Genomic DNA, 25,898 nt, shown 5'->3' on the forward strand with positions numbered 1-25,898 from the left:
TTCTGCTTTTGCTTTTATCTGGGTGCAGATTTGGAGCTGGTTATGGGCCTGTCCCACTTACGCAATTTTTTTCGGCAACTGGTCGTTGCAGGTCACCGAAAATGTTCAACATGTTGAAAATCCAGCGGCGACCAGAACAAGGTACGACTCTTTGGGCGACTACTCACGACCGTACAGGCTTCACCCCGTGACATGCCTCCAGGGTGTCGCATGTATGGTCGAGAGTCGTCTCCTCAGTTGCCCAAAGAGTCGTAGCGTATTTCTGGTCGCCGCTGGATTTTCAACATGTTGAACATTTTCGGTGACCTGCAATGACCAGTCGCTGAAAAAGTTGCGTCAGTGGGCCAGGCCCATTAGGCTACCACTTGATCACAAATCCTAGTAAATGACAGCACAGAAAAGAACACACATTGCTGGAGTAACTCAGTGAGTCAGACAGCATCTCTGGAAGACGTGGATAGATCATGTTTTGGGTCAGGATGCTTCTTCAGTCCCGAAACATTACCTATCTATGTCTTAGTTTGGTTTATTAATGTCACATTATCGAGGTAGAGTGAATAGCTTTTGTTTGTGTGTTATCCAGTCAGAGAAAAGTCTATAAATGAATAGAATAGTAAGATTAAACGAGAACTTACCAGTTTGAAGTATGATCTTGATTTTATGAGGAGTTACGATGAGCGATTACGTGAAGAAGGGCCGTCCGTCTGCGTGCGCGTCAATCTTCAAAGCAGCGGTGTTAAATCACAGATAAAAAGAAGACCTGGGAATAGTAAGATTGTGAAGAAACTAGAACTTCCATATGACCTTGATAGTATGAGGGTGGGAGCAGTGGGCACGTAATCGCTCATCGTAACTCCTCATAAAATCAAGATCAAACTTCAAACTGGTAAGTTCTCGTTTAATCTTACTATTTTACTTCGGAGTCACGTGAGTGACTACGTGAAGATTTCAAAGCTCTGTGATTTTACGCCGGTTACGAATCCAGGCGTCACATACTGAATGGATTGACCATGGATGTGTGTAATCATTAAAGCATTCAGACATTATGTAGTTAAGTAAAGAAACTGATGCTTTAAATGAAAGAAAAGTTTAAAAAAAATAGTTACCCCTCCCAACCTTGGGGGGAAATTAAGGGACAGAACTTAAAATGGTACGTGCAAACACCCCCAGTCCAGTTATGGGTTTGTTATAAAACCGGTGGACCGTTATTTCATTCGTCCATCCTGCAGCCACTAGGATGTCGTCAAGGGGCACGTCCATAACTCTTGCTGCCAACGTAGATGCAGCCCTGGTGGAGTGAGATTTAACCATATAAATGTTTACTCCTGCTACCGCAATTACCTCTTTTGACCATCTGTTTTTTTTATGGCTGATGAGGACCGATTGTTCTGAGCCTCTGAGGTTCTCTGTAACTCTCAGATAGTGGTGTTAGTATGTTACCACCCACACAACCGTTGGCCCTCTGGATATGCCAAGAACTGGATCTCCATCCCTGGCATTCCTGGCCTGCTCTGTTTTATCAGGTTCCTGATTAGGAATGTTATGTTGTTCATATTGGTGGTCATGTAGTCCAACCGTAGCTTTTGCAGTGTCTGGACTCTTTGTCAGCATACCACCTTCAGGGTTAGTTATAGGCGGTCCCCACTGTCAAAGTAGGGTTTGTACCATGCTCACATCCCATGTGTCCGTGTACCTTGGCCTTGGAGGTCTTAAATTGTAAATTCCCTTCAGGAATTTTGTTGTAAAGGGGTGCGTTCTTATCGAACCGTGCCCTGCTTCCGGCATCAGATAGGAGGAGAGTGCGCCTCTGGCACTATAGATTGCACAATAACTTTGTTTATAGTTATAGTACAGAGTTGATAGGAACTCCAAGACATCCGTTATCCGAACTGTGTTGTATTTGTTCGGACAGTCCTATGCCTTGAAATGGCCTCCTCAGAATCTGCAGACCAACAAGTTATACGTTCATGTAGTGGATGATTGCTTCCTGTAACTGGGTTCACTAGGAGGTCCCTGCTCTTGGGTACAGCCATAACTGGCTGGACTATAATTCCCAAAATTTTTGGGGACCAGGCTTGAGTAGGTCAATCTGGCACTACCAATATGCCTGTGGCTTAGTCTTGCTTGATTTTTGTCAAGCATCGGTTTGTGAGACAAATTGGCGGAAAGCATACATAAACATTCCTCCCCAATTGAGGGAGAAAGCATCCACTGCCTTGTTCCTGGATCCAGCTCGCAGGACACATATCTGGGTAACTAATGGTTTGGTCTAGATGCAAATGGATCAACATCTGGTTTGACAAATCGTGTAGTTATTTCGTTAAATACTGTCTGATTCAACATCAATTCTGTGTTGTTATTAAACCTTCGTGATCCAGCATCTGTCACCATGTTATATCTACCTCGTAGATTTCCCAAATATTCCTCTCGATACACCAGTGCCAAATGAGGTTCGACAATCTGACGTAAAATACAGATTTTACACCACCCTTGTTAATGGATATATGCCACCGCAGTAGTGTTATCAATCTGAATTTGAACAAGCACCGGTTGCATATCGCAACCTTGAGTCCATATTGTGCCCCCAACAATTCTGGGTAATTGATTCCATGTGTTGGGGAATTACAGACTCCTGCTCATTCCATCTGCCCCCACAGCTCTAGACTGTGTTGGTGTCTCCCCATCCTTAGCCGCTTGCATAGGTCTGAAGAACCCCCGATGGCTTTCGAGCAAAATTTCCCTTGAGCTGTCTCCCATTCGTTATCCACCATAGTTATTCAACAATGGCACCTGCTGGCAATCCATAGTTTGCCAATTCGGCCTGCATGTAATCTGAGTGTTCGTTCCTTTGCTTGCTGTAAGTTCTGGTAATGCAAAGGCCCGTACTGCTGGGAATGCAGGTACTATTTGCCAATTACACTCGCTGTTTGCCTGATAGATGGCTAGTATTTGACTATCAGGTCATAGCAGGCTTAATATTGTCGTTTTCCCCTAGGCAAAGTCACCAACATATTTACTGTTTATGATAGTAAATTCTAGGTAATCCATTACCCTTGTAGGTGTCAATTTTGATTTAACTGGATGGATGAGGTAACCAATTCTTTCAAACAGGGTTTTGGTTTGCTTGACTGATGCTTCTGCCAATTCTTGGTGACTCCAAAAATGAAAATGTCCTCCAAATATGCCATTACCATGTGGTTTTGAGCCCTTTGTAGTCCCAGAATTGGTTTCCGTAGTTTAGTCAATAGTCTAGGAGCTGATGTCAACCCATTTGGCAGAGCCATGCCATCCAGTTAAACTTCAAATATCTCCTGTTCTTAGTGAATAGACACCGAATAGTATGCATCTTTGAGGTTGATGCATGCCATGTGACCATTTTATAGGAAGCTCCTATAAAACAGTAGTTAGACCGTAATGAAAAATTGCTGTTACTGAAAGTCTATACTGCACAAATGAGTTAAACCTGGATGAAGTGACATCCTCCATCTGTCACCTGTCCTGGAAGGCAATCCTGCCCAAAATACTGGGCCTGCCTTGAAGACAATTCCGGTCCGAGTTCCAAGTCTGCTTGGAACCTATGTATGTTGTGCAGTAAAAAATAATCACATGTTGCTATCTGTTTTTTAAAACCAGATCTGAAATTCATGTTATTGTCATTTTGAACAAAAACACAAGAGTAAAATTACCAACATGTAACTGGTCCACAATCCCTTGTTTCAGTAAACCCAGACCCACCTACCTCCATGGCTACCGGTGGTCTTGTGGTAAGCCCAAAGGCCCCTGAGGCGGGTTCCTTTTCTCTCCTTGATTGGGAGTAGGACTGGTAGGGAGTGTGGATTCCATGTTTCTCCTGACCTCTGCTTGGGTCTTGGTCTGAAAACCTCATCATACTGAGCCTGCCTTGTAGGACAATTCTGGCCATAATTCTGAGTCTGCCTTGAAAGACGACTGATCATATTTCCGTGCCCAGCTTTCAAGCTACCACCGGCTTCAGTGAACTGCTTACCCTCTATGGAGGTGTGGGGTGTGTTGTCGCCTACTGATGAAGTTTTGCTTGTCGTTGGTACCTTGATTGGTCCGACAGCTTTTGCTTCCTTCTTCTGGTCTTACCTGAAGAGAGGATTCGGCGGCTGGTTTCTCCAAAGTCACCCTGATTGTGCTGTTCCCTTGCCGGCATTTGTGCGGATATTCTGCCAACTGCTGTCTCTTGAGGCCATATGCATGTGCTTCAGTATGTTCATACTTTAATTCGAGATCAGTTACCTACTGATCACTCACACTCCCCTCTACTGAGAGTGAGATTTGTAGGCAGCCCTGAAAACAGGTGCTGCCGCAGGCCCCTGAGGATACCTGCGCTGACATGGCCCCTCCAGCGGGCCTAAATGAGATTCTTGCTATGGGTCAGACTGAAACTGACCGTGAATGCTCCTCTCCTCAGAGCAGGAGACATTTTCTAGATCTCTATCCAGGGAAGCACCCAGTGGAACCTGGATGATTGCAGAAGTATTTCTTTTCTTTTGTGCTTATTATTTATTTTATGTAAAGCTCTTTGGTGCAAGTTAACTTAAACAGTGCTATATAAGTAAAAGTTACTTACTTACTTCCTTTCTTCTGCTTGTCCCTGGGAAGGTTTCCCCCCCCCCCCCCCTGCTTTTGTACTCTGATTCAGAGTGGTTTCTTCCATATGTACTTCCCCCTCCAATAAAGAAGACATTGGGTTGCCCCATAATGTGAGGCTCCCGGTACTGCCTGCTTGCTGTAGGCCCCGGGCTGACACAGCTCTCTCCTTAGAGCAGGTTGGATCAACTTCTCCAACAAGTTGCTCTGTGTGGGAGAGTTATCCTCAGACGCTCTCCGTTGTGGGAGGGTATCCCTTTTCCCCCCCGGACTCATCTGAGTCAACGGGTTGTTTGACTTGTGGGGGGTTTACGTACTGCAGGACCACCAACGGAGCTCTTCCTCCTGCACCAAGTCTCCTGCCAGTTCTGCCGGCGCTAATGTCGGGAACAAGACCGTCGCCCGCTACTGGGAATGCTGCGGTCTTCGGCAGCCGACTTCCCCGCGGACCGTCTCCTCGACATCTGGGCTCTGAAACTAAAAAAAAACGTCAAGCCCGAAAGAACGCAGGTAAGTGATTCAACTTCCCTTAGCTGCCCATCCTGACGGACTGGGAGGACACAGTGCCTGCCAGTCCGTCGCACTTTGCGTTCAGACGTAAATGACGCGCACGCAGACGGACGGCCCTTCTTCACGTAGTCACTCACGTGACTCCGAAGTAAAATCAAGCCATACACACAGAAAAGAAAAGGTGCAACATTCAGTGAAAAATATAACATCCAACTCCAATACAGTTCAAAAGTCTTTGATAAGGTCGATCGGAGGTCAGGACTGCACTCGAGCTGATGAGAGGATGGTTCAGTTGCCTGAGGATAGCTGGGAAGAAATTGTTCCAGAATCTGGACCTGTGCGTTTTCATATTTTTGTACCTCTTGCCGGATGGGCGAGACCTTCCAGGGACGCAGCCTGGCCTGCTGAGTTACTCAAGCACTTTGTGTTTTATTTTGCAAACAACAGCAAATGTAGTTCCTTTTGATTAAATGACAACCCAAGTTTGCTAAAAGCACATTCCCTTGTTCAATTGCAGTTTGGCAATGGGCTTTCAGTTCAATATTCTTATTTGAATGCAGCATTTCTTTGGTGTGGACTATACAGTTGCAGGAGGAGGACTTTGTTTGGACTATACATTAAGGGGATGCTTTCCAGAAAACCAATGACAGCTTTATCTATGAAAATTTTGGCAATTGGAACTTGTTTTAGAACTTTGAGAATATTCCCCCGCAGAATATTGGCGGCACGGTGGCGCAGCGGGTAGAGTTGCTGCATTGCAGCGGCAGAGACCCGGGTTTGATCCTGACCATGGGTGCTGTCTGTACGGAGTTTGTATGTTCCCCCCGTGACTGCGTGGGTTTTCCCCGAGATCTTCGGTTTCATCTCACACTCCAAAGACGTACAGGTTTGTAGGTTTATTGGCTTGGTATAAATGTAAATTGTCCTTGGCGCATGTTAATGTGCGGGGATCGCTTGTCGACAAGGACTCGGTGGGCCGAAGGGCCTGTATCCCTGCTGTATCTCTAAACTAAACTAAACTAAAGTATCAAGTGTTCAAGAAGGAACTGCAGATGCTGGAAGACCGAAGGTACACAAAAATGCTGGAGAAACTCAGCGGGTGCAGCAGCATCTATGGAGCGAAGGAAATAGGCAACGTTTCGGACCGAAACCCTTCTTCAGAATATCTAACTACTTCTTTCTCTCGGGGAGAAAGAAAACCCAGATGTTGCAAAGGACGTGTCTTTGGAATGAAAAGCCTGCATCTTCCTTCGCTCCATAGATCTTTTTTGTGTGCCTAAAATATCAAGTGTTCCATTTATCAACTGGCACCAAAATTAGAGTCTACTTTATCAACTACTTTAGAAAAAATCTCTGCACCCAATCAAGGTGGCACCAGAACTAAAACAATGCTTTTGTAGCCAATATATAAAGAATATGTTGTGCAAAGCAGCAGGTTTCTGACAGTTTCAGAATTTTAGAGAGAATTCTCCAAATTATTTTTCAACAAAATTCATGGTGTCCATTATTCAGCAGGTTGGACGGAATCTATATTTTTGCAACTGGGAAAACAAAATCCCCAGCTGTGCTATTTATGCCAAGATGCTGGGTGAAATCCAGACACAATGTGCAAATCCAAGACAACTGAGTGAAGTTGGAAAGTTACTTTCTTCCTCCACTTCCTCTTCTCTCTCAGGAGACCTTGACCTCTGCTCTTGCAAGTACATTATAATTGAGGAGGCAGAAGAGTACATGTACTTGAGAAATAAGCAAGTGGTTAGTCGTAGTGTCATACAGCATTGAAGCAGGCCCAACTTGCCCACACCACCCAACATGTCTCACCTACACTGGTCCCGTTTGCCTGCTTTTAGCCCATAAATCCCTCTAAACCTACCCTATCCATGTACCTGTCTAAATGTTTCTAAATGTTTCAATAGTACCAGCCTCAACTACCTTCTCCGGCAGCATGTTCCATACACCGACCACCCTTTGTTACCCCTCGGTTTCCCATTAATTCTTCCTCCCCTCACCTTATAGCTCTGACGTCTGGTTCTGGACTCCCCTACTCTGGGCAAAAGACTGCGTCTACCCGATCTAGTGGTCTCATGATTTTGTGCACCTCTATAAGATCACCCCTCATCCTCCTGCGCTCCAAAGAATAAAGCCCCAGCCCGCTCGACCTCACCCTGTAACTCAGGCCCTTGAGTCCTGGCAACATCCTGGTAAATCTTCTCTGAACCCTTTTCAAGCTTGACAACATCTTTCCGATAACATAGTCTTTTAAATTTGCCAGTTTTTCAATCTGGCAAGAGGTTTACTTACAAACACTTGAATTAGGTCCAGGGATGGGCACACAGCCCTCTTCCACCATTTGATGAGATTGCTGTTGAGAAGGGTCCAAACTCTGTTGAATGCTTTTGGTAAAGTTGCAGCAGTCGCAAGACACGGTGAGGGGCTGTGGAATCCAGGAATGAGCGCTGGATTGATGAGGTTTCTGTCATTTCCCTCAGAGCAGGCGGGGAGGGGATATGAAAACGTCATGCTTTTCACTATACGTGTGATGTGTCGACATGGGGATCCAGCTGTGTTCTGCTCTTCTGAAGCAGCGGAGCCACTGGGCTTCCAAACTTGCCACGAGAGTGTTTTCACTATTGATAGCAGCTGGCCTACAGTGTTCTGTTATCCCAATCTCCAGACAGCAAAGATTATTAAAACTATGTGCATAAGTGGTTGGAGAAAGCAGTTTTGTACCCTCCCAGAATGCTTTGTTTCCATTGACAACTGTGGGTAGTTAGAAGCTGAATAAACATTCTTTTAGCCTCAAGGTTCTTCTGCACCTCCCAGATTATCTTCAAATGACGATTGTTTTGGGTGTTACTGTGGTGGATTATCTTCACGGATGAAGTCTGGGGAACTGGTTTACATCCTGTTCAGTGTTTTAGAGTGATGTGTCACTTCAATGAATTCACAAGAACAAGTAATTAGTTTATTATTGTCACGTGTACTGAGGTACAGTGAAAAGCTTTTTGGTTGCAAGCTGTCCAGTCAGCAAAAATACTATGCACGCTTAAAATCAAGCCGTCCACAGTATCCAATGAAAGAAAGTTTGAAGACCTCCAATGAGGTAGATGAGAGGTCAAGACCTCTTTGTAACCTCAACCCATTGATCCCAGTGGGGGGGGGGGGGCTTTCTGGAGCGCTAGTATGGGTGTTGTGGGCTGAAGGGACTGGTTTCCAGAGGGCTAGTATGGACATTGTGGGCCGAATGGATTATTGGGCTGGCGGCTCAGTCACTCAAGCCTATTGTGCTGGCAGCTCACTCACTCACGGCTGGTGGGCTGGCAGTTGACTCACGGCTATTCCTTGAAATTCCATTTGAAGCAGGGTGCAGGGCCACCAAATTCAAGTGCAGTTTCATACCATTTCAAGCAAGGTGCAAGGCCACTAAAGACAGCGAGTCGTGACGTCTCCCTCCTCCATCTTGCAGAGACTGAGCCACGCCCACATTTCTGGGTCCCTCCCCCTCCCACCAGAAGGTGCGTGGCCTTCATGGCATGATTGACATGAGAGAGAATCTCAACATTTTTTAAACACTAATAACTTTTTTATTTTTCATCATTAATATAAATTTAGTAATATAGATATGGTAACAGGCTGATAACACAATAAACATAGATAACAGGCTGGTAATACAATAAACATAGATAATATATAAAGAACAAAAAATTCAATGCCAACCAATAGGGGAGAAAAAGCCCGAAGTCCTTAGCGCAACCCTAGATAATCAATTATTCATCGGCTAGTGTTGTGCAGTGTTCAAGAGCCTGCTAGTAGTTAGGAAGAAGCTATTCTTGAACCTGGTAGTCAGTTTTTCACGCTCCTGTACCTTCTTCCAGATGGTGGCAGTGAAATGAGTCAGTGGCCATGGTGGTGTGGGTCTCTGATGAGGCTGGCTGTCTTTCTGAGGTAATGCCTCCAAAAGATCCCTTCCATGGTGGGGAGATCAGTGCCCGTGATGGACCGGCACCTTTTTAAATATTTGCTAATTTATTCTGCCGGGGACGGGTGGAAAATGCATTCCTTTATTGTTGTGCATTTGTGGCATTTCTGTTCACTGTGGCCACGCTTGGACATTAACCATATAACCATATAACAATGACAGCACGGAAACAGGCCATCTCGACCCTTCTAGTCCGTGCCGAACACATAATCTCCCCTAGTCCCATATACCTGCGCTCAGACCATAACCCTCCATTCCTTTCCCATCCATATAACTATCCAATTTATTTTTAAATGATAAAAACGAACCTGCCTCCACCACCTTCACTGGAAGCTCATTCCACACAGCTACCACTCTCTGAGTAAAGAAGTTCCCCCTCATGTTACCCCTAAACTTCAGTCCCTTAATTCTCAAGTCATGTCCCCTTGTTTGAATCTTCCTTACTCTCAGTGGGAAAAGCTTTTCCACGTCAACTCTGTCTATCCCTCTCATCATTTTAATAACCTCTATCAAGTCCCCCCTTAACCTTCTGCGCTCCAAAGAATAAAGCCCTAACTTGTTCAACCTTTCTCTGTAACTTAGTTGCTGAAACCCAGGCAACATTCTAGTAAATCTCCTCTGTACTCTCTCTATTTTGTTGACATCCTTCCTATAATTAGGCGACCAAAATTGTACACCATACTCCAGAATTGGCCTCACCAATGCCTTGTACAATTTTAACATTACATCCCAACTTCTATACTCAATGCTCTGATTTATAAAGGCCAGCACACCAAAAGCTTTCTTTACCACCCTATCTACATGAGATTCCACTTTCAGGGAACTGTGCACAGTTATTCCCAGATCCCTCTGTTCACCTACATTCTTCAATTCCCTACCATTTACCATGTACGTCCTATTTTGATTTGTCCTGCCAAGATGTAGCACCTCACACTTATCAGCATTAAACTCCATCTGCCATCTTTCAGCCCACTCTTCCAACTGGCATAAATCTCTCTGTAGACTTTGAAACTCTACTTCATTACCCGCAACCCCACCTATCTTAGTATCATCTGCATACTTACTAATCCAATTTACCACACCACCGTCCAGATCATTGATGTACATGACAAACAACAGTGGACCCAACACAGATCCCCGTGGCACCCCACTCGTCACTGGCCTCCAACCTGACAAACAACCATCCACCATTACTCTCTGGCATCTCCCATTCAGCCACTGTTGAATCCATCTTGCTACTCCACCATTAATACCCAACCATTGAACCTTCTTAACCAACCTTCCATGAGGAACCTTGTCAAAGGCCTTACTGAAGTCCATATACACAAATCCACTGCTTTACCCTCATCAATTTCCCGAGTAACATCTTCAAAAAATTCAAGAAGATTAGTTAAACATGACCTTCCAGGCACAAATCCATGTTGACTGTTCCTAATCAGACCCTGTTTATCCAGATGCTTATATATATTATCTCTAAGTATCCTTCCCATTAATTTGCCCACCACTGACGTCAAACTAACAGGTCTATAATTGCTAGGTTTACTCTTAGACCCCTTTTTAAACAATGGAACAACATGCGCAGTACGCCAATCCTCCGGCACTATTCCCGTTTCTAATGACATTTGAAATATTTCTGCCATAGCCCCTGCTATTTCTACACTAACTTCCCTCAATGTCCTAGGGAATATCCTGTCCGGACCTGGAGACTTATCCACTTTTATATTTCTCAAAAGTGTCAGTACTTCCTCTTCTTTGATCCTCATAGTTTCCATAGCTACTCTACTTGTTTCCCTTACCTCACATAATTCAATATCCTTCTCCTTGGTGAATACCGAAGAAAAGAAACTGTTCAATATCTCCCCCATCTCTTTTGGCTCTGCAGATAGCTGTCCACTCTGACTCTCTAATGGACCAATTTTATCCCTCGTTATCCTTTTGCTATTAATATAGCGGTAGAAACCCTTCGGATTTACTTTTACCTTACTTGCCAAAGCAACCTCATATCTTCTTTTAGCTTTTCTAATTTCTTTCTTAAGATTCTTTTTACATTCTTTATACTCCTCAAGCACCTCATTTACTCCATGCTGCCTATAACTATTATAGATCTCCCTCTTTTTCCGAACCAAGTGTCCAATTTCCCTTGAAAACCATGGCTCTTTACAATTTTTACGATTTCCTTTCAACTGAACAGGGACATAAAGATTCTGTACTCTTAAAATTTCACCTTTAAATGTACTCCATTTTTCTTCCACATCTTTCCCATAAAACAAACTGTCCCAATTTACTCCTTTTAAATCCTTTCGCATCTCCTCAAAGTTAGCCTTTCTCCAATCAAAAATCTCAACCCTAGGTCCAGTTTTGTCCCTCTCCATAATTATATTGAAACTAATGGTATTGTGATCACTGGACCCGAACTGTTCCCCAACGCATACCTCTGCCACCTGACCCATCTCATTTCCTAACAGGAGGTCCAGTACCGCCCCTTCTCTAGTAGGTACTTCTATGTATTGTTGCAAAAAACTATCCTGCACACATTTTACAAACTCCAACCCATCCAGCCCATTTACAGAATGTGTTTCCCAGTCTATGTGTGGAAAATTGAAATCTCCCACAATCACCACCTTGTGCTTACTACTAATATCTGCAATCTCCTTACATATTTGCTCTTCCAATTCTCGCTCCCCATTTGGCGGTCTATAATACACCCCTATAAGTGTTGCTACCCCTTTCCCATTTCTCAGTTCCACCCAAATAGCCTCCCTAGACGAGCCCTCTAATCTATCCTGCCAAAGCACTGCTGTAATATCTTCCCTGATAAGCAATGCAACACCTCCACCTCTTGCCCCTCCAATTCTATCACACCTGAAGCAACGAAATCCTGGAATATTTAGTTTCCAATCACAGCCCTCCTGCAACCATGTTTCGCTGATCGCCACAACATCATACTTCCAGTTGTCAATCCAGGCTCTAAGTTCATCCACTTTTCTTACAATGCTCCTAGCATTAAAATATACACATTTAAGAAACCCACCCTCTCTTATTCTCTGATTATTTTCTTTTTCTTCTCTCTCCCCTACATTTTGGGCCAGAGTGCTACCATTCTCTGCCCCCTGCTTCACACACTGACTGCTAGCTTTCCCAATTTGAGTCCCTCCATGTCACTTAAAATGGCTGAAAGCTAGTTTCATGATAATAAACATGTTATTTCTCGACTGAACTTGGAGAACTTGCACTAAGTTTGGAGGTCTGATGGCATTTCAAATTTCCTCACCCTGAAAAATGCTGTCAATAAGCAGTTTGATTGAAACAAACATAGAAACATTGAAAATAGATGCAGGAGTAGGCCATTCGGCACTTCGAGCCTGCACCGCCATTCAATATGATCATGGCTGATCATCCAACTCAGTATCCTGTACCTGCCTTCTCTCCATACCCCCTGATCCCTTTAGCCACAAGGGCCACATCTAACTCCCTCTTAAATATAGCCAATGAACTGGCCTCAACTACCTTCTGTGGCAGAGAGTTCCAGAGATTCACCACTCTCTGTGTGAAAAATGTAGCTTTTAGGTGAACCTCAATATGAAGTGTAAAACAAGGAAACGGTGTTCTCAGAATGAATTGAGTTGCAACTAACTTTTGATATCTATCTTGCATTTAAAAAACGAAGCAAACTGCTGAGGGAATTTAGCGAGTCAGGCAGCATCTGTGGAGGGCTATGGACTGGTAACGTTTTGGATCGGGACTCTTCTTCAGACTGATGGAGTAGAAGGGAGATACGTTGTAGAGAGAGATGTGAAAAGGCTTGGGCAAGAACTGGCAAGTGATGGTAGGATTAGACAATAGGGGCAGGAGCCAGCACGGCCATTCACTGTGATCATGGCTGATCATCCACTACCCCGTTCCTGCCTTCTCCCCATATCCCCTGACCACTATCTTTAAGAGCTCTATCCAACTCTCTCTTGAAAGCATCCAGAGAATTGGCCTCCACTGCCTTCTGAGGCAGAGAATTCCACAGATTCACAACTCTGGGTGAAAAACCTTTTCTTCATCTCCGTTCTAAATGGCCTACCCCTTATTCTTAAACTGTTGCCCCTGGTTCAGGACTCCCTCAACATCGGGAACATATTTCCTGCCTCTAGTGTGTCCAATCCCTTAATAATCTTATATGTCTCAATAAGGTGTCCTCTCATCCTTCTAAATTCCAGTGTATACATAGATACATAGATACATAGATACATAGAAAATAGGTGCAGGAGTAGGCCCATCATCCAACTCAGTATCCCGTACCTGCCTTCTCTCCATACCCCTTGATCCCTTTAGCCACAAGGGCCACATCTAACCCTCTTAAATATAGCCAATGAACTGGCCTCAAATACCGTCTGTGGCAGAGAGTTCCAGAGATGTGAAAAATGTTTTTCTCATCTCGGTCTTAAAGGATTTCCCCCTTATCCTTAAGCTGTGACCCCTTGTCCTGGACTTCCCCAACATCGGGAACAATCTTCCTGCATCTAGCCTGTCCAACCGCTTAAGAATTTTGTAAGTTTCTATAAGATCCCCTCTCAATCTCCTAAATTCTAGCGAGTATAAGCCAAGTCTATCCAGTCTTTCTTCATATGTAAGTCCTGACATCCCAGGAATCTGCTGCACCTGCATGCCTACTTTCAATGACTGGTGTACCATGACACCCAGGTCTCGTTGCATCTCCCCCTTTCCTAATCGGCCACCATTCAAATAACAGTCTACTTTCCTGTTTTTGCCACCAAAGTGGATAACCTCACATTTATCCACATTATACTGCATCTGCCAAACATTTGCCCACTCACCCAGCCTATCCAAGTCACCTTGCACTCTCCTAGCATCCTCCTCACAGCTAACACTGCCCCCCAGCTTTGTGTCATCCGCAAATTTGGAGATGTTGCATTCAATTCCCTCATCCAGATCATTAATATAAATTGTAAATAGCTGGGGTCCCAGCACTGAGCCTTGCGGTACCCCACTAGTCATTGCCTGCCATTGTGAAAAGGACCCGTTTACTCCTACTCTTTGCTTCATGTCTGCCAGCCAGTTCTCTATCCACATCAATACTGAACCCCCAATACCGTGTGCTTTAAGTTTGTATACTAATCTCTTATGTGGGACCTTGTCGAAAGCCTTCTGAAAGTCCAGATATAACACATCCACTGGTTCTCCCTTATCCACTCTACTAGTTACATCCTCGAAAAATTCTATAAGATTCGTCAGACATGATTTACCTTTCATAAATCCATGCTGACTTTGTCCAATGATTTCACCACTTTCCAAATGTGCTGCTATCCCATCTTTAATAACTGATTCAAGCAGTTTCCCCACTACCGACGTTAGACTAACTGGTCTGTAATTCCCCGTTTTCTCTCTCCCTCCCTTTTTAAAAAGTGCGGTTACATTAGCTACCCTCCAATCCTCAGGAACTACTCCAGAATCTAAAGAGTTTTGAAAAATTACCACTAATGCATCCACTATTTCTGGGGCTACTTCCTTAAGCACTCTGGGATGCAGCCTATCTGGCCCTGGGGATTTATCGGCCTTTAATCCATTCAATTTACCTAACATCACTTCCCGGCTAACCTGGATTTCACTCAGTTCCTCCATCTCATTTGACCCCCGGTCCCCTGCTATTTCTGGCAGATTATTTATGTCTTCCTTAGTGAAGACAGAACCAAAGTAGTTATTCAATTGGTCTGCCATGTCCATGATCAATTCACCTGTTTCTGACTGCAAGGGACCTACATTTGTTTTAACTAATCTTTTTCTCTTCACATATCTATAAAAGCTTTTGCAGTCAGTTTTTATGTTCCCTGCCAGTTTTCTTTCATAATTTATTTTCCCTTTCCTAATTAAGCCCTTTGTCCTCCTCTGCTGAACTCTGAATTTCTCCCAGTCCTCTGGTAGGCTGCTTTTTCTGGCTAATTTGTACGCTTCATCTTTTGTTTTGATACTATCCCTGATTTCCCTTGTTATCCACGGATGCACTACCTTCCCTGATTTATTATTTTGCCAAACTGGGATGAACAATTGTTGTAGTTCATCCGTGCAGTCTTTGAATGCTTTCCATTGCATATCCACCATCAACCCATTAAGAATCAATTGCCAGTCAATCTTGGCCAATTCACGTCTCACACCCTCAAAGTTACCTTTCTTTAAGTTCAGGACCCTTGTTTCTGAATTAACAATGTCATCTCCACCCTAATGAAGAACTCAACCATATTATGGTCACTCTTGCCCAAGGGGCCACGCACAACAAGACTGCTAACTAACCCTTCCTCATTACTCAATACCCAATCTAGAATAGCCTGCTCTCTCGTTGGTTCCTCTACATGTTGGTTTAGAAAACTATCCCGCATACATTCCAAGAAATCCTCTTCCTCAGCACCCTTGCCAATTTGATTCACCCAATCTATATGTAGATTGAAGTCACCCATTATAACTGTTTTACCTTTGTTGCACGCATTTCTAATTTCCTGTTTGATGCCATCCCCAACTCCGCTACTACTGTTAGGTGGCCTGTACACAACTCCCACTAGCGTTTTCTGCCCCTTAGTGTTTCGCAGCTCTACCCATACCGATTCCACATCCTCCAAACTAATGTCCTTCCTTTCTATTGCGTAATACTGTTCTCTAACCAGCAACGCTACCCCACCTCCTTTCCCTTTCTGTCTATCCCTCCTGAATATTGAATATCCCTGGATGTTCAGCTCCCAGCCTTGGTCACCCTGGAGCCATGTCTCCGTGATCCCAACTATATCATAGTCATTAATAGCTATCTGCACATTCAACTCATCCACCTTATTACGAATGCTCCTTGCATTGAGACACAAAGCCATCAGGATTGTTTTTACAAAACTCTTACCCCTTATACAATTATGTTGAAAAGTGGCCCTTTTTGATTTTTGCCCTGGTTTTGTCTGCCTGCCACTTTTACTTTTCACCTTGCTACCTATTGCTTCTACCCTCATTTTACACCCCTCCGTCTCTACGCTCACACATTTAAGAAACCCTTTCCCTTTAACTCCATCCTCCACTATCCCATTCAACACCCCACCCCCCTTATTCAGTTTAAAACCACCCGTGTAGCAGTGGCAAACCTGCCTGCCAGAATGCTGGTCCCCCACCTGTTAAGATGCAATCCGTCCCTTTTGTACAGTTCCCCCTTACCCCAAAACAGATCCCAGTGTTCTAAGAATCTAAATCCCTGCCCCGTGCACCAGTTCCTCAGCCACACATTCAGGTCCCGTATCTCCCTGTTCCTGCTCTCGCCAGCACGAGGAACTGGAAGCAAACCGGATATAACAACCCTGGAGGTCCTGCTTTTCAGCATTTTTCCGAGCTCTCTAAAGTCACGCTGCAGAATATTCATCCCCTTCTTTCCGACATAGTTTGTGCCAACATGCACTACAACTTCCGGCTGTGCACCTTCGCCCTTGATTATTTTCTGCACTCTGTCCGTGACATCCTGGATCCTGGCACCAGGAAGGCAGCACACCATCCTTGAATCCCGTCTGTTGCCGCAGAAACCCCTGTCCGTACCTCTCACAATGGAGTCTCCCACTACAATGGCGTTGCCTGACTTTGGCCTATTTGGTTTTGGCTCAACAGCCCTGTTTGCATCGCAAGCCAGTCCGCCGCTCAGTGTAACAACGTCTTCTGTCCCGACAGCTTCTAAGTGGGTGAACCTGTTCACAAGAGGTACAACACCCGGGGACGTTTGCATTCCATGCTTCCCTCCCTTTCTCACCGTCTCCCACCTTCTCTCTTCCAGTACCTTAGGTGTAACAATCGTGCTGTAGGACTTGTCGAGGAACGACTCCGTTTCTCGGACGAACCTGAGGTCATCCACTTGCTTCTCCAGTTCCCCAACACGGCCCTTCAGGAGCTCTACCTGGATGCACTTCTCGCATTTGTAGCAGCCAGAGGCACCAACAGTGTCCTTGACCTCCCACAGACTGCAAGCATCACACTGAATCAGCTTGCCTGACATCTCCTTCTTTCGTCTCTCTCTCTCCAGTGTTTTGGTAGGCCTCCTCTCCTCAGCCTCCTCTCCTCAGCCTCCTCGCCGAAGACTCTCGAGCCAAAGACTCACACTCGAGCCAAAGACTCACACTTTTCTCACAGGGCACTTCCCTCACAAGGCCGCTCACTCACTGCCGCTCCCTAAGAGCCGTCTTGCTTATATTGACTGACAAATTGCCTAATTTACCAATTTACAAACAAATTCCTCCGTTTTCAACTGTTTTCCCCCCTCTGACTCACTTCTCTTCTCCCACTTGGGCTAGAGCCAATCAGTGTTTTCTCTTGCTAACCTTCTCCTGCTGTTGCTTCCAAATCTACAGCAGCTCTGAGCCCAGTCGTTCCATTCTTTCAACATATGACAAACCCGCCATCCCGGGAATTAACATTGTAAACCTACGTTGCACTCCCTCAATAGCAAGAATATCCTTCCTCAAATTTGGAGAACAAACCTGCACACAATACTCCAGGTGTGGTCTCACTAGGGCCCTGTACAACTGCAAAGCACCTCTTTGCTCCTATACTCAACTCCTCTTGTTATGAAGGCCAACATGCCATTAGCTTTCTTCACTGCCTGCTGTACCTGCTGGCTTACTTAGGGGGGCAGAAAACAGATGAGTTAGGTGGGGAAGAGACCGGTGGTGATAGTGGCCAATGCTTGAGGTGATGCGTGGAAAGGACAAAAGGGTGCAGATTAAAGGCACGTACTGAGGACAGATTTAGTTTCGCTTAGAGATAAAGCATGGAAACCTATCGAGTCCACGCTGACCATCAATCACCCATGCACACTAGTTCTATGTTATCCCACTTTCTCATCCACTCCCCACACATTAGGAGCAATTTACAGAGACCAATTAACCTACAAACCCGCATGTCTTTGAAATGTGGGAGGAAACAGGAGGAAACACGCGGTGACAGGGAAAACATGCAAACTCCACACAGACAGCACCTGAGGTTAGGATTGAACCCGGGTCTCTGGCGCTCTACCAGCTGCAACACTGTGCCGTCTACAAGTTGTGGCGAATTGGAGTGAGACGTGGTTGGAGAGACGCATAGAGGGGGAGCAGTGGGAGATGGTTTCACAGAACATCCACTTCTTGAACCATATTTCAGATCATCACTGATGCAGGTAGCTGGATTTCAATCTGTACAGTTAATTAGCTAGATTCTGTTTCTTGTGGAAGGCATTGTGTCGTGTACCATGATCAAACCTGTTTGCTCATCTTCAGGCTACAAGCTGAGGGTCTGATTCCATCCTGCAAAGTACTGAGCATTTAGCAGAGCTCTGGCAAAATAGATGATAACATCAGCAGGAGCTCGGCATAAATCAAGCCATGATTGTTGGTATTACAGCTGGAAGAAGTGGTTCAGAGATGAGAGCTAAATCACTTTTAGTGATCAAAATTAGACAAGTGCACACTTTTATATTTTTTGAAGATTTCCAAATGGCCAAACTAGATAGTTTTGGGGTCCATTTTTTGACAGTTTTAAGTTTCCATTTTTATGTAACCTGGCACTATTTCTTCACTGGACAATTACATTCATAATATGTAATAGGAAGGAAATGCAAATGCTGGTTTATACCAAAGATAGACACAAAGAGCTAGAGTAACTCAGCGGGTCAGGCAGCATCTCTGGAGAAAATGGATTGCTGATGTTTTGGGTCAGGATGCTTCTTCAGACTCCTTCAGACTGAAGAAGACTCCTGACCTGAAATGTCAACTATCCATTTTCTCCAGAGATGCTGCCTGAATCGCTGAGTTGACTCCAGCATTTAGTGTCTATTTTAAGCTTACATTCCTGCTTTTCCCTGTTTACATTCTTGTTTTTTCCCGATGATAATTTGCGTTCTGAATAAAATAGGTCGTTGATCTGTGGTGATTTTAGTTTTAGTTTAGTGACACGGCATGAAAACAGGCCCTTCAGCCCACTGAGTCTGTGCCCATTCACACGTTATCCTACTTTCTGATCCACTCTCGACACAATTTTAGAGAGGCCATTTAACCTACAAGCCCCACCTTTTTGGGATGTGGGAGGAAACTGGAGCATCCAGATGAATCCACGTGGTCACAGGGAGAACATGCAAACGCCACATACAATGTACCCAAGGTCAGGATCAAACTCCTGTCTCTGGCGCTGTGAGGCAGTGGCTCTACCAGCTCCATCACTGATGTCCTTAATATGTCCTGATGAATTTATACGCTGCCTGGATGTGTTCAGTTTGTGAACTCTCGACATTTCCCTTAAACGTTTGTAAACATGTGCATTGTTTAAACACGGCAAACTCAATTGTTGGGGGTCTATCATCCAAGCCTGAAAGATCAACTTAATTGAACCAAACGGATCTATATTGGGAGAAAAGGAATGTGAGCAAAAGTAATTGATGGCAGATGCAGTGCACTAAGGACAGAATTCACATGGGATTGATCTTCCAAAATCTGATTTGGCAAGTGGACAGGCAGCTGAGGTGCTATAAATGAGGGTGGTCAACTGACAAGGGCTTGGATAGTGGATATGACCCTTGCATTATAGAACTTGTATTTCTAACTCTTCCACCACTGGCCCTCTCCTTCCTCCACCAGTTCAGCAATGGTGCACCACAGGCCAGCATTGGAGTGAAGGTAAACCTCTATCTCCCATCTTAAAACAGCTGATGAGATGCACTGCAAAAAATGTATAACCAAGTTCCAATGTAAGGAAGTCGTGCTGTTGTTTCTTTTGAGAAGTATTTTTGAATCAGGACCCTTTTATATGTCTATAAAGATATAATTTGTTTGCTGTGAATGAGTTCCACACTTTCACTCGCTCGATGACTGGCCTTTTTTTCACTTTGCTCAACATCAAGGAGTGTTACGATCCATGTAGTTACGAGGAACTGCAGATGCTGGGTTACAAAAAATGATGCAAAGTGCTGGAGTAACTCAGCAAGTCAGGCAGCATCTGTGGAGAACATGGGCAGATAACGTTGCAGGTTGGGACCCTTCAGATTGAGTATGAAGAAGGGTCCCGTCTTGAAATGTCGCCAATCCATGTTCTCCAGAGATGCCTAACCCACTGAGTTAGCACTTTGTGTTAAGATCTATGATATTTTTTAAAGAATTGTTAAGCAGACCTATTTTTACCAATTTAAATTTTGTATTCCAGCTTGGAATTGCATTACATTTTTTTTTAAAATTTGGAGTTTTATAAAATCAGTCGGATCTCTTTAGTTTAGTTTAGTGTCACATATAACCAGGTACAGTGGTAAGCTTTTTGTTGCATGCTAACCAGTCAGCGGAAAGACTACACATGATTACAATCAAGTGTCCACTGTGTACAGATACATGATGAAGAGAATATCGTTTAGTTCAAGGTAAAGTCCGATTAAAGGTAGTCTTTCATGCTAAAACAAGCCAAATTTATATTTATGATGTAATAAAAGAAACTGCAGATGCCGGTGTAAAACAACTGCACACAGCTGGAGTAACTCAGTGGGTCAGTCACGCCCCAGTCTGGAGAGCATGAATGGGCGACGTTTCGGGTGGAGACCCTTTTTCAGACTCGGACGCTGAAGAAGAGTCCCTCCTTTTAATGCTCGCAGTTGCACTTGTAAATTCCACGGGATGCGGTCTGGAACTAAATCCGCGTACTGTTGCTGCGGCATTAAAGCCCTCCACCAGGGGGGTCAGGATGTGATGTCCTCAGTGAACTTTCCCGTCTCTTTCAGCTGAATCCTTCAAGGAATTTGCAGGGCTGCTGCAGGAAGTGGAAGAAGAAAGGGTCATGATGGTGAGTGAGTTATTTTGAGCCTTATCAGAGTTATTTTGAGCCTTATCAGAGAAGTTCAGCATGTCTGTTTCTATTCAACCACAACTTGCTTCCTTCCATGCAAGTCGCAGTAACCACAATGCAATTATCAGGCAATATTTAAGATGCAAAGCTAATAGATTACATATGCTCCGTGTTAATATTGTTGGGCATGGTGTTCTTTGTTTAGTTTAGTTAAGAGGTACAGTGCGGTAACAGGTCCTTCAGCCCACCGAGTCCGCTCCGAAAAGCGATCCCAGCACATTAATAATAATAATAATACATTTTATTTATGGGCGCCTTTCAAGAGTCTCAAGGACAACTTACAAAAATTTAGCAAGTAGAGGAAAAACATGTAAGCGGAATGAAATAAATAGTAGAGACATGACTAGTACACAAATTAAAGACAGAATTCAATTCAAAACACAATATGAGGCAAATCAAGCACGGATGAAAAGGGAGGGGGACGTGGGGCTAAGGATAGGCAGAGGTGAAGAGATGGGTCTTGAGGCGGGACTGGAAGATGGTGAGGGACACGGAATTGTGGATCATTTGGGGGAGGGAGTTCCAGAGCCTGGGAGCTGCCCTGGAGAAGGCTCTGTCCCCAAAACTGCGGAGGTTGGACTTGTGGATGGAGAGGAGACCGGCTGATGTGGATCTGAGGGACCGTGAGGGTTGGTAGGGGGAGAGGAGGTCAGTGAGATATGGGGGGGCCAGATGGTGGAGGGCTTTGTAGGTGAGGACCAGGATTTTGTAGGTGATCCGGTGGGAGATGGGAAGCCAGTGAAGTTGTTTGAGGACTGGAGTGATGTGATGCCAGGATTTGATGTGGGTGATGAGTCGGGCGGCTGCGTTCTGGACCAGTTGGAGTCGGTTGATGTAGGTGGAGCTGATGCCAAGGAGAAGTGAGTTGCAGTAGTCCAGTCGGGAGGAGATGAAGGCATGGATGAGTCTTTCAGCAGCGGGGGGTGTGAGAGAGGGTCTGATTTTGGCGATGTTGCGGAGGTGAAAGAAGGAGGTTTTAATGACATGGCGGATGTGAGGCTCATGGGAGAGGGTGGAATCAAAGATCACGCCAAGGTTGCGGGCCTGGGGAGATGGGGAGACAATGGTGCCGTCGATGGTGAGAGTGGGGTTATTGATTTTGCTGAGTGAGGATTTGGAGCCTATGAGGAGGAATTCTGTTTTATCGCTGTTGAGTTTGAAGAGTTTGACATTAACATCATCCTACACACACTAGGGACAATTAACATTGAAACCAAGCCGATTAACCTACAACCTGTACGTCTTTGGAGTGTGAGAGGAAACAGAAGATCTCAGAGAACACCCATGTGGTCACGGGGAGAACGTACAAACTCTGTACAGACAGCACTCGTAATCGGGATCGAACCCGGGTCTCCCGAAGAGAAGGTTTTTACAGTCTGGACGCTGCTTCATGTAATGTTAATGTTGATCAACTAAATAATTGGCCGTTCCAGTTTTGGACCCGAGCCAAAGCACCAGCAACACTGAGAGAGTTTGACTCCTGATGCCTCACCACCACCACCTACACTATGGAGCAGAGCACTGAAATTGTGGCAACAATTATGAATAGTCACCAGAGGGAGAGCGACACCTTACAGTCACATGCAAAGCATTTGGAGGCAGTCAAAAGTTTAACTTTGGAATATTTTGTGCACACTGTCACCCCATAACCACCGATCCAAGTCTATTACTGTTCTTTGCCATAATTCCCTGCTCAAACCTCAGCAGACTTTCGTTATTTCACAATCCTGATGTATTGTTTTTCTTAACCCCAGTCAAAGCAAGCTTTAGATTAGGGAGCTGTGATATTTATCAGTCTCTCTCCAGTAGTTTATCTCGTTCCTCAGGAGATCTGGCATGTGAACTCTGACGCTATTTACCATTTGTGTTTTGTTTATAGATTCAGAATTCCAGCAATTTCTTAATTAAACCTTTGGAGAGCTTTAAGAGGGACCATATTGGAGTTGCAAAGGTAAGCTGTTTTCTTGTTTTCTTAAGTTTCCCCATCCCACCTCACCCTTTGTTTTCTCTCAACCTTTGTGATGTGTTCTGTTGAAACTTAGACTGATATCGAATGTGTTGCTGGACCAGGGCTACAAATGCCCAGTTTATTGACATTCAAAAATGCAGTCATAAATATTATTAAATTCAAGACAAGAATTGGTCTTCGGGGGGAGGGAGGGGAACATGTTTACATGTAACCATTCTACAGTAACCAGGCAGCAGCGTCTCTGAAGCACACGGGCTGCCAGTTTCATGACGGGAGGACTCGTAAGAGAGTTGTTTTGGAAATTGACGAGCAATCACTTCTGTTGCTTAATTAAACTACGTAACACCCAATGATACTCTAAGCCCATCAAAACTATTGAGCTTGGAGAATCCTGATACTTTATCATTATAAACCAGCTGAGGAAGATAATAAATAAATATTCATGGTTATAGGCTCTCATCATCAACACAGTGAATACCGTTTCAAGTAATATAGATTATTTTTTAATTTATGGCCTAAATTGACTTCAGTTCAGTTTTATTTGTCATATGTAGGTTAACACAGGGTTAACGGTACAATGAAATGTGTTTGACAAGACAACAGGTCCCCAAGCTCCTTGATCTTAAAACTGTTAAAGTTGACCCCGTTTGTAACCTAGGGATGGCCAGTAGTTGGTACCTAGTGGTTCTGAAGAAGGTTTCTGACCCATAACGTCAGATATCCATCTTCTCTATAGTTGTTGCCTGACCCGCTGAGTTACTCCAGCACTTTTGTGCCTTTTTTAGTCAACCAGCACCATGCAGATCCTTGTTTCTATGTTGGTGGCTGGTGGGTTTGGTTAATGAGGTGACATTTACTGCCCAATGTGCTGGGAAAGTGCAGGATTCTGTGCCCTTGTGTAAATGGTGATTTGGGAATAACTGCTTATTTTGGACACCTGAGGGGATGAAGTGAGCATGACCAAAGAGCAGTACACGACCACCACAGATTTTCCAGCACCCCTGGTTCCAGAGCCTTTCTGGATTATCCATTTTGCCGGACCAACAGAGGTCATGGCCTTGAGGACCGAGATACCGGCCTGCAAGGTTGGCCGCGGAGATCGGCCATGGGAAAGGATAGAAACATAGAAACATAGAAAATAGGTGCAGGAGTAGGCCATTCGGCCCTTTGAGCCTGCACCGCCATTCAATATGATCATGGCTGATCATCCAACTCAGTATCCTGTACCTGCCTTCTCTCCATACCCCCTGATCCCTTTAGCCATAAGGGCCACATCTAACTCCCTCTTAAATATAGCCAATGAACTGGCCTCAACTACCTTCTGCGGTAGAGAATTCCAGAGATTCACCACTCTGTGTGAAAAAAGTTTTCCTCATCTCGGTCCTAAAAGATTTCCCCTTTATCCTTAAACTGTGACCCCTTGTTCTGGAACGTGCAAACTCCACACAGTTCTGGAAAGGGATTTGGTCAAAGTGCATCCCAATCAGCTGTGTAACAGAGGGCTCTATGAGCGGTTCCCAGGGATGTGGCTGTACCAAACATTGATGGTTGCTGGGAAGATCAGCAACTTACTGAAACGCCCACTTTAGTCTGCCTGAGATTTGTCGGTCTTCCTTGGCAAGTAGCTGCCGACTGGCGCATTCCATTGCGCAGAGGTGCATTCTGTGGGATGCAATGGAGCTCCGTGCATTCTCGGCAAAAGCTCGATGTGGTAGACCCACAGAGTAAGGAACTCCTGCCATTGTACATTCGCATTGGAGCCCATTCACTGACACCTCAGATGTAGCAGTGGCATAGTGTTTGAGAATGAAACACTGAAGCTATGTTGGTACAGCGAATGAAGCCTACATGTTTTTTATGTTTTACTTGCACGAGACATTGGTGAGGCCGCATTTGAAGTACTCTGTTCAGTTTTGGTTACCCTGCTATAGGAAGGGTGTCATTCAGCTGGAAAGAGTGCAGAGATGAATTACGAGGATGTTGCCAGACTCGATGGGCTAAGCTATAGGGAAAGGTTGTGCGGGCTAGGACCTTATTTCTTGGAGCGCAGGAGGCTGAGGGCTGATCTTGTAGAGGAGTATAAAATGATGAGGGGAATTGGTAGGGTGAATGCACAAAGTTGTTTAGCCAGGGTAGTGGATTCATGAACCAGAGGATGTGGGTTTCAGGTGAGAGGGGGAAGATTTAATAGGAACTCGAGGGGCAACGTTAACTCAGAGGTTGGCGGGTATTTGGAATGAGCTGTTGGAGGGGGCATTTGAGGCACGTACTATAACAGCATTGAAAATATACTAGGACAGGCACATTGGTAGGTACGGTTTAGAGAGATCTGGGCCAAACGCGGGTAAATAGGACCAACTTGGATGCTGCATTTGGTCAGCATGGATGAGTTGGGCCACAAGGCTTCTTTCCATGCTGTATAACTGTGACAATATCCTGTATTTTATAGAGGTTTAATTTGAATAAGATATTTAGTTTAGCTTAGAGATACAGCACAGAAACAGGCCCTTCTGCCCACCGAGTCCATGCCGACCAGCAATCCCCGCACATAAACATTACCCTACACCAGGGACAATTTTACATTTATACCAAGCCAATTAACATACAAACCTGTACGTCTTTGGAGTGTGTGAATAAACCAAAGTTCTTGGAAAAACCCACACAGGTCACGTGGTGAACATACAAACTCCGTACAAACAAGCACCTGTAGCCAGGATCGATCCCGGGTCTCTGGCGTTGTAAGCGCTGTAAGGTAATTTTACCGCTGCGCCACTGTGGGGGGGGGGGGGGGGTATTTGTGGGGAGATGCTTTTTAAAAGTGATGTGTCTGTCTCTTCCACTCTTTTTAGTCGGTGCCTTCTGCAGCCCAAGTTCAGAGTGAACAGTAAACCACCTATTATCCTCTTGTTGTCCTCTCATTAGCAAGCACTCTGCAAGTAAAACAGGCCC

The 25,898-nt window shown here is 44.7% G+C and overlaps 1 protein-coding gene across 2 annotated transcripts in view; it reads left to right on the forward strand.

The window, feature by feature from the left end:
• Nucleotides 1-25,898, forward strand: part of ophn1 (oligophrenin 1) — a 281,908-nt gene that overhangs the window by 105,257 nt on the left and 150,753 nt on the right. For both annotated transcript variants that reach the window (XM_033030095.1, XM_033030094.1), the window contains exons 3-4: nt 20,856-20,917; nt 22,860-22,931. In XM_033030095.1, the coding sequence (XP_032885986.1) occupies nt 20,856-20,917; nt 22,860-22,931 (134 nt within the window). The remainder of the gene's footprint in view (nt 1-20,855; nt 20,918-22,859; nt 22,932-25,898) is intronic.

Source organism: Amblyraja radiata, chromosome 12, assembly GCF_010909765.2.
Source record: "Amblyraja radiata isolate CabotCenter1 chromosome 12, sAmbRad1.1.pri, whole genome shotgun sequence".
Classification (NCBI taxonomy): domain Eukaryota; kingdom Metazoa; phylum Chordata; class Chondrichthyes; order Rajiformes; family Rajidae; genus Amblyraja; species Amblyraja radiata.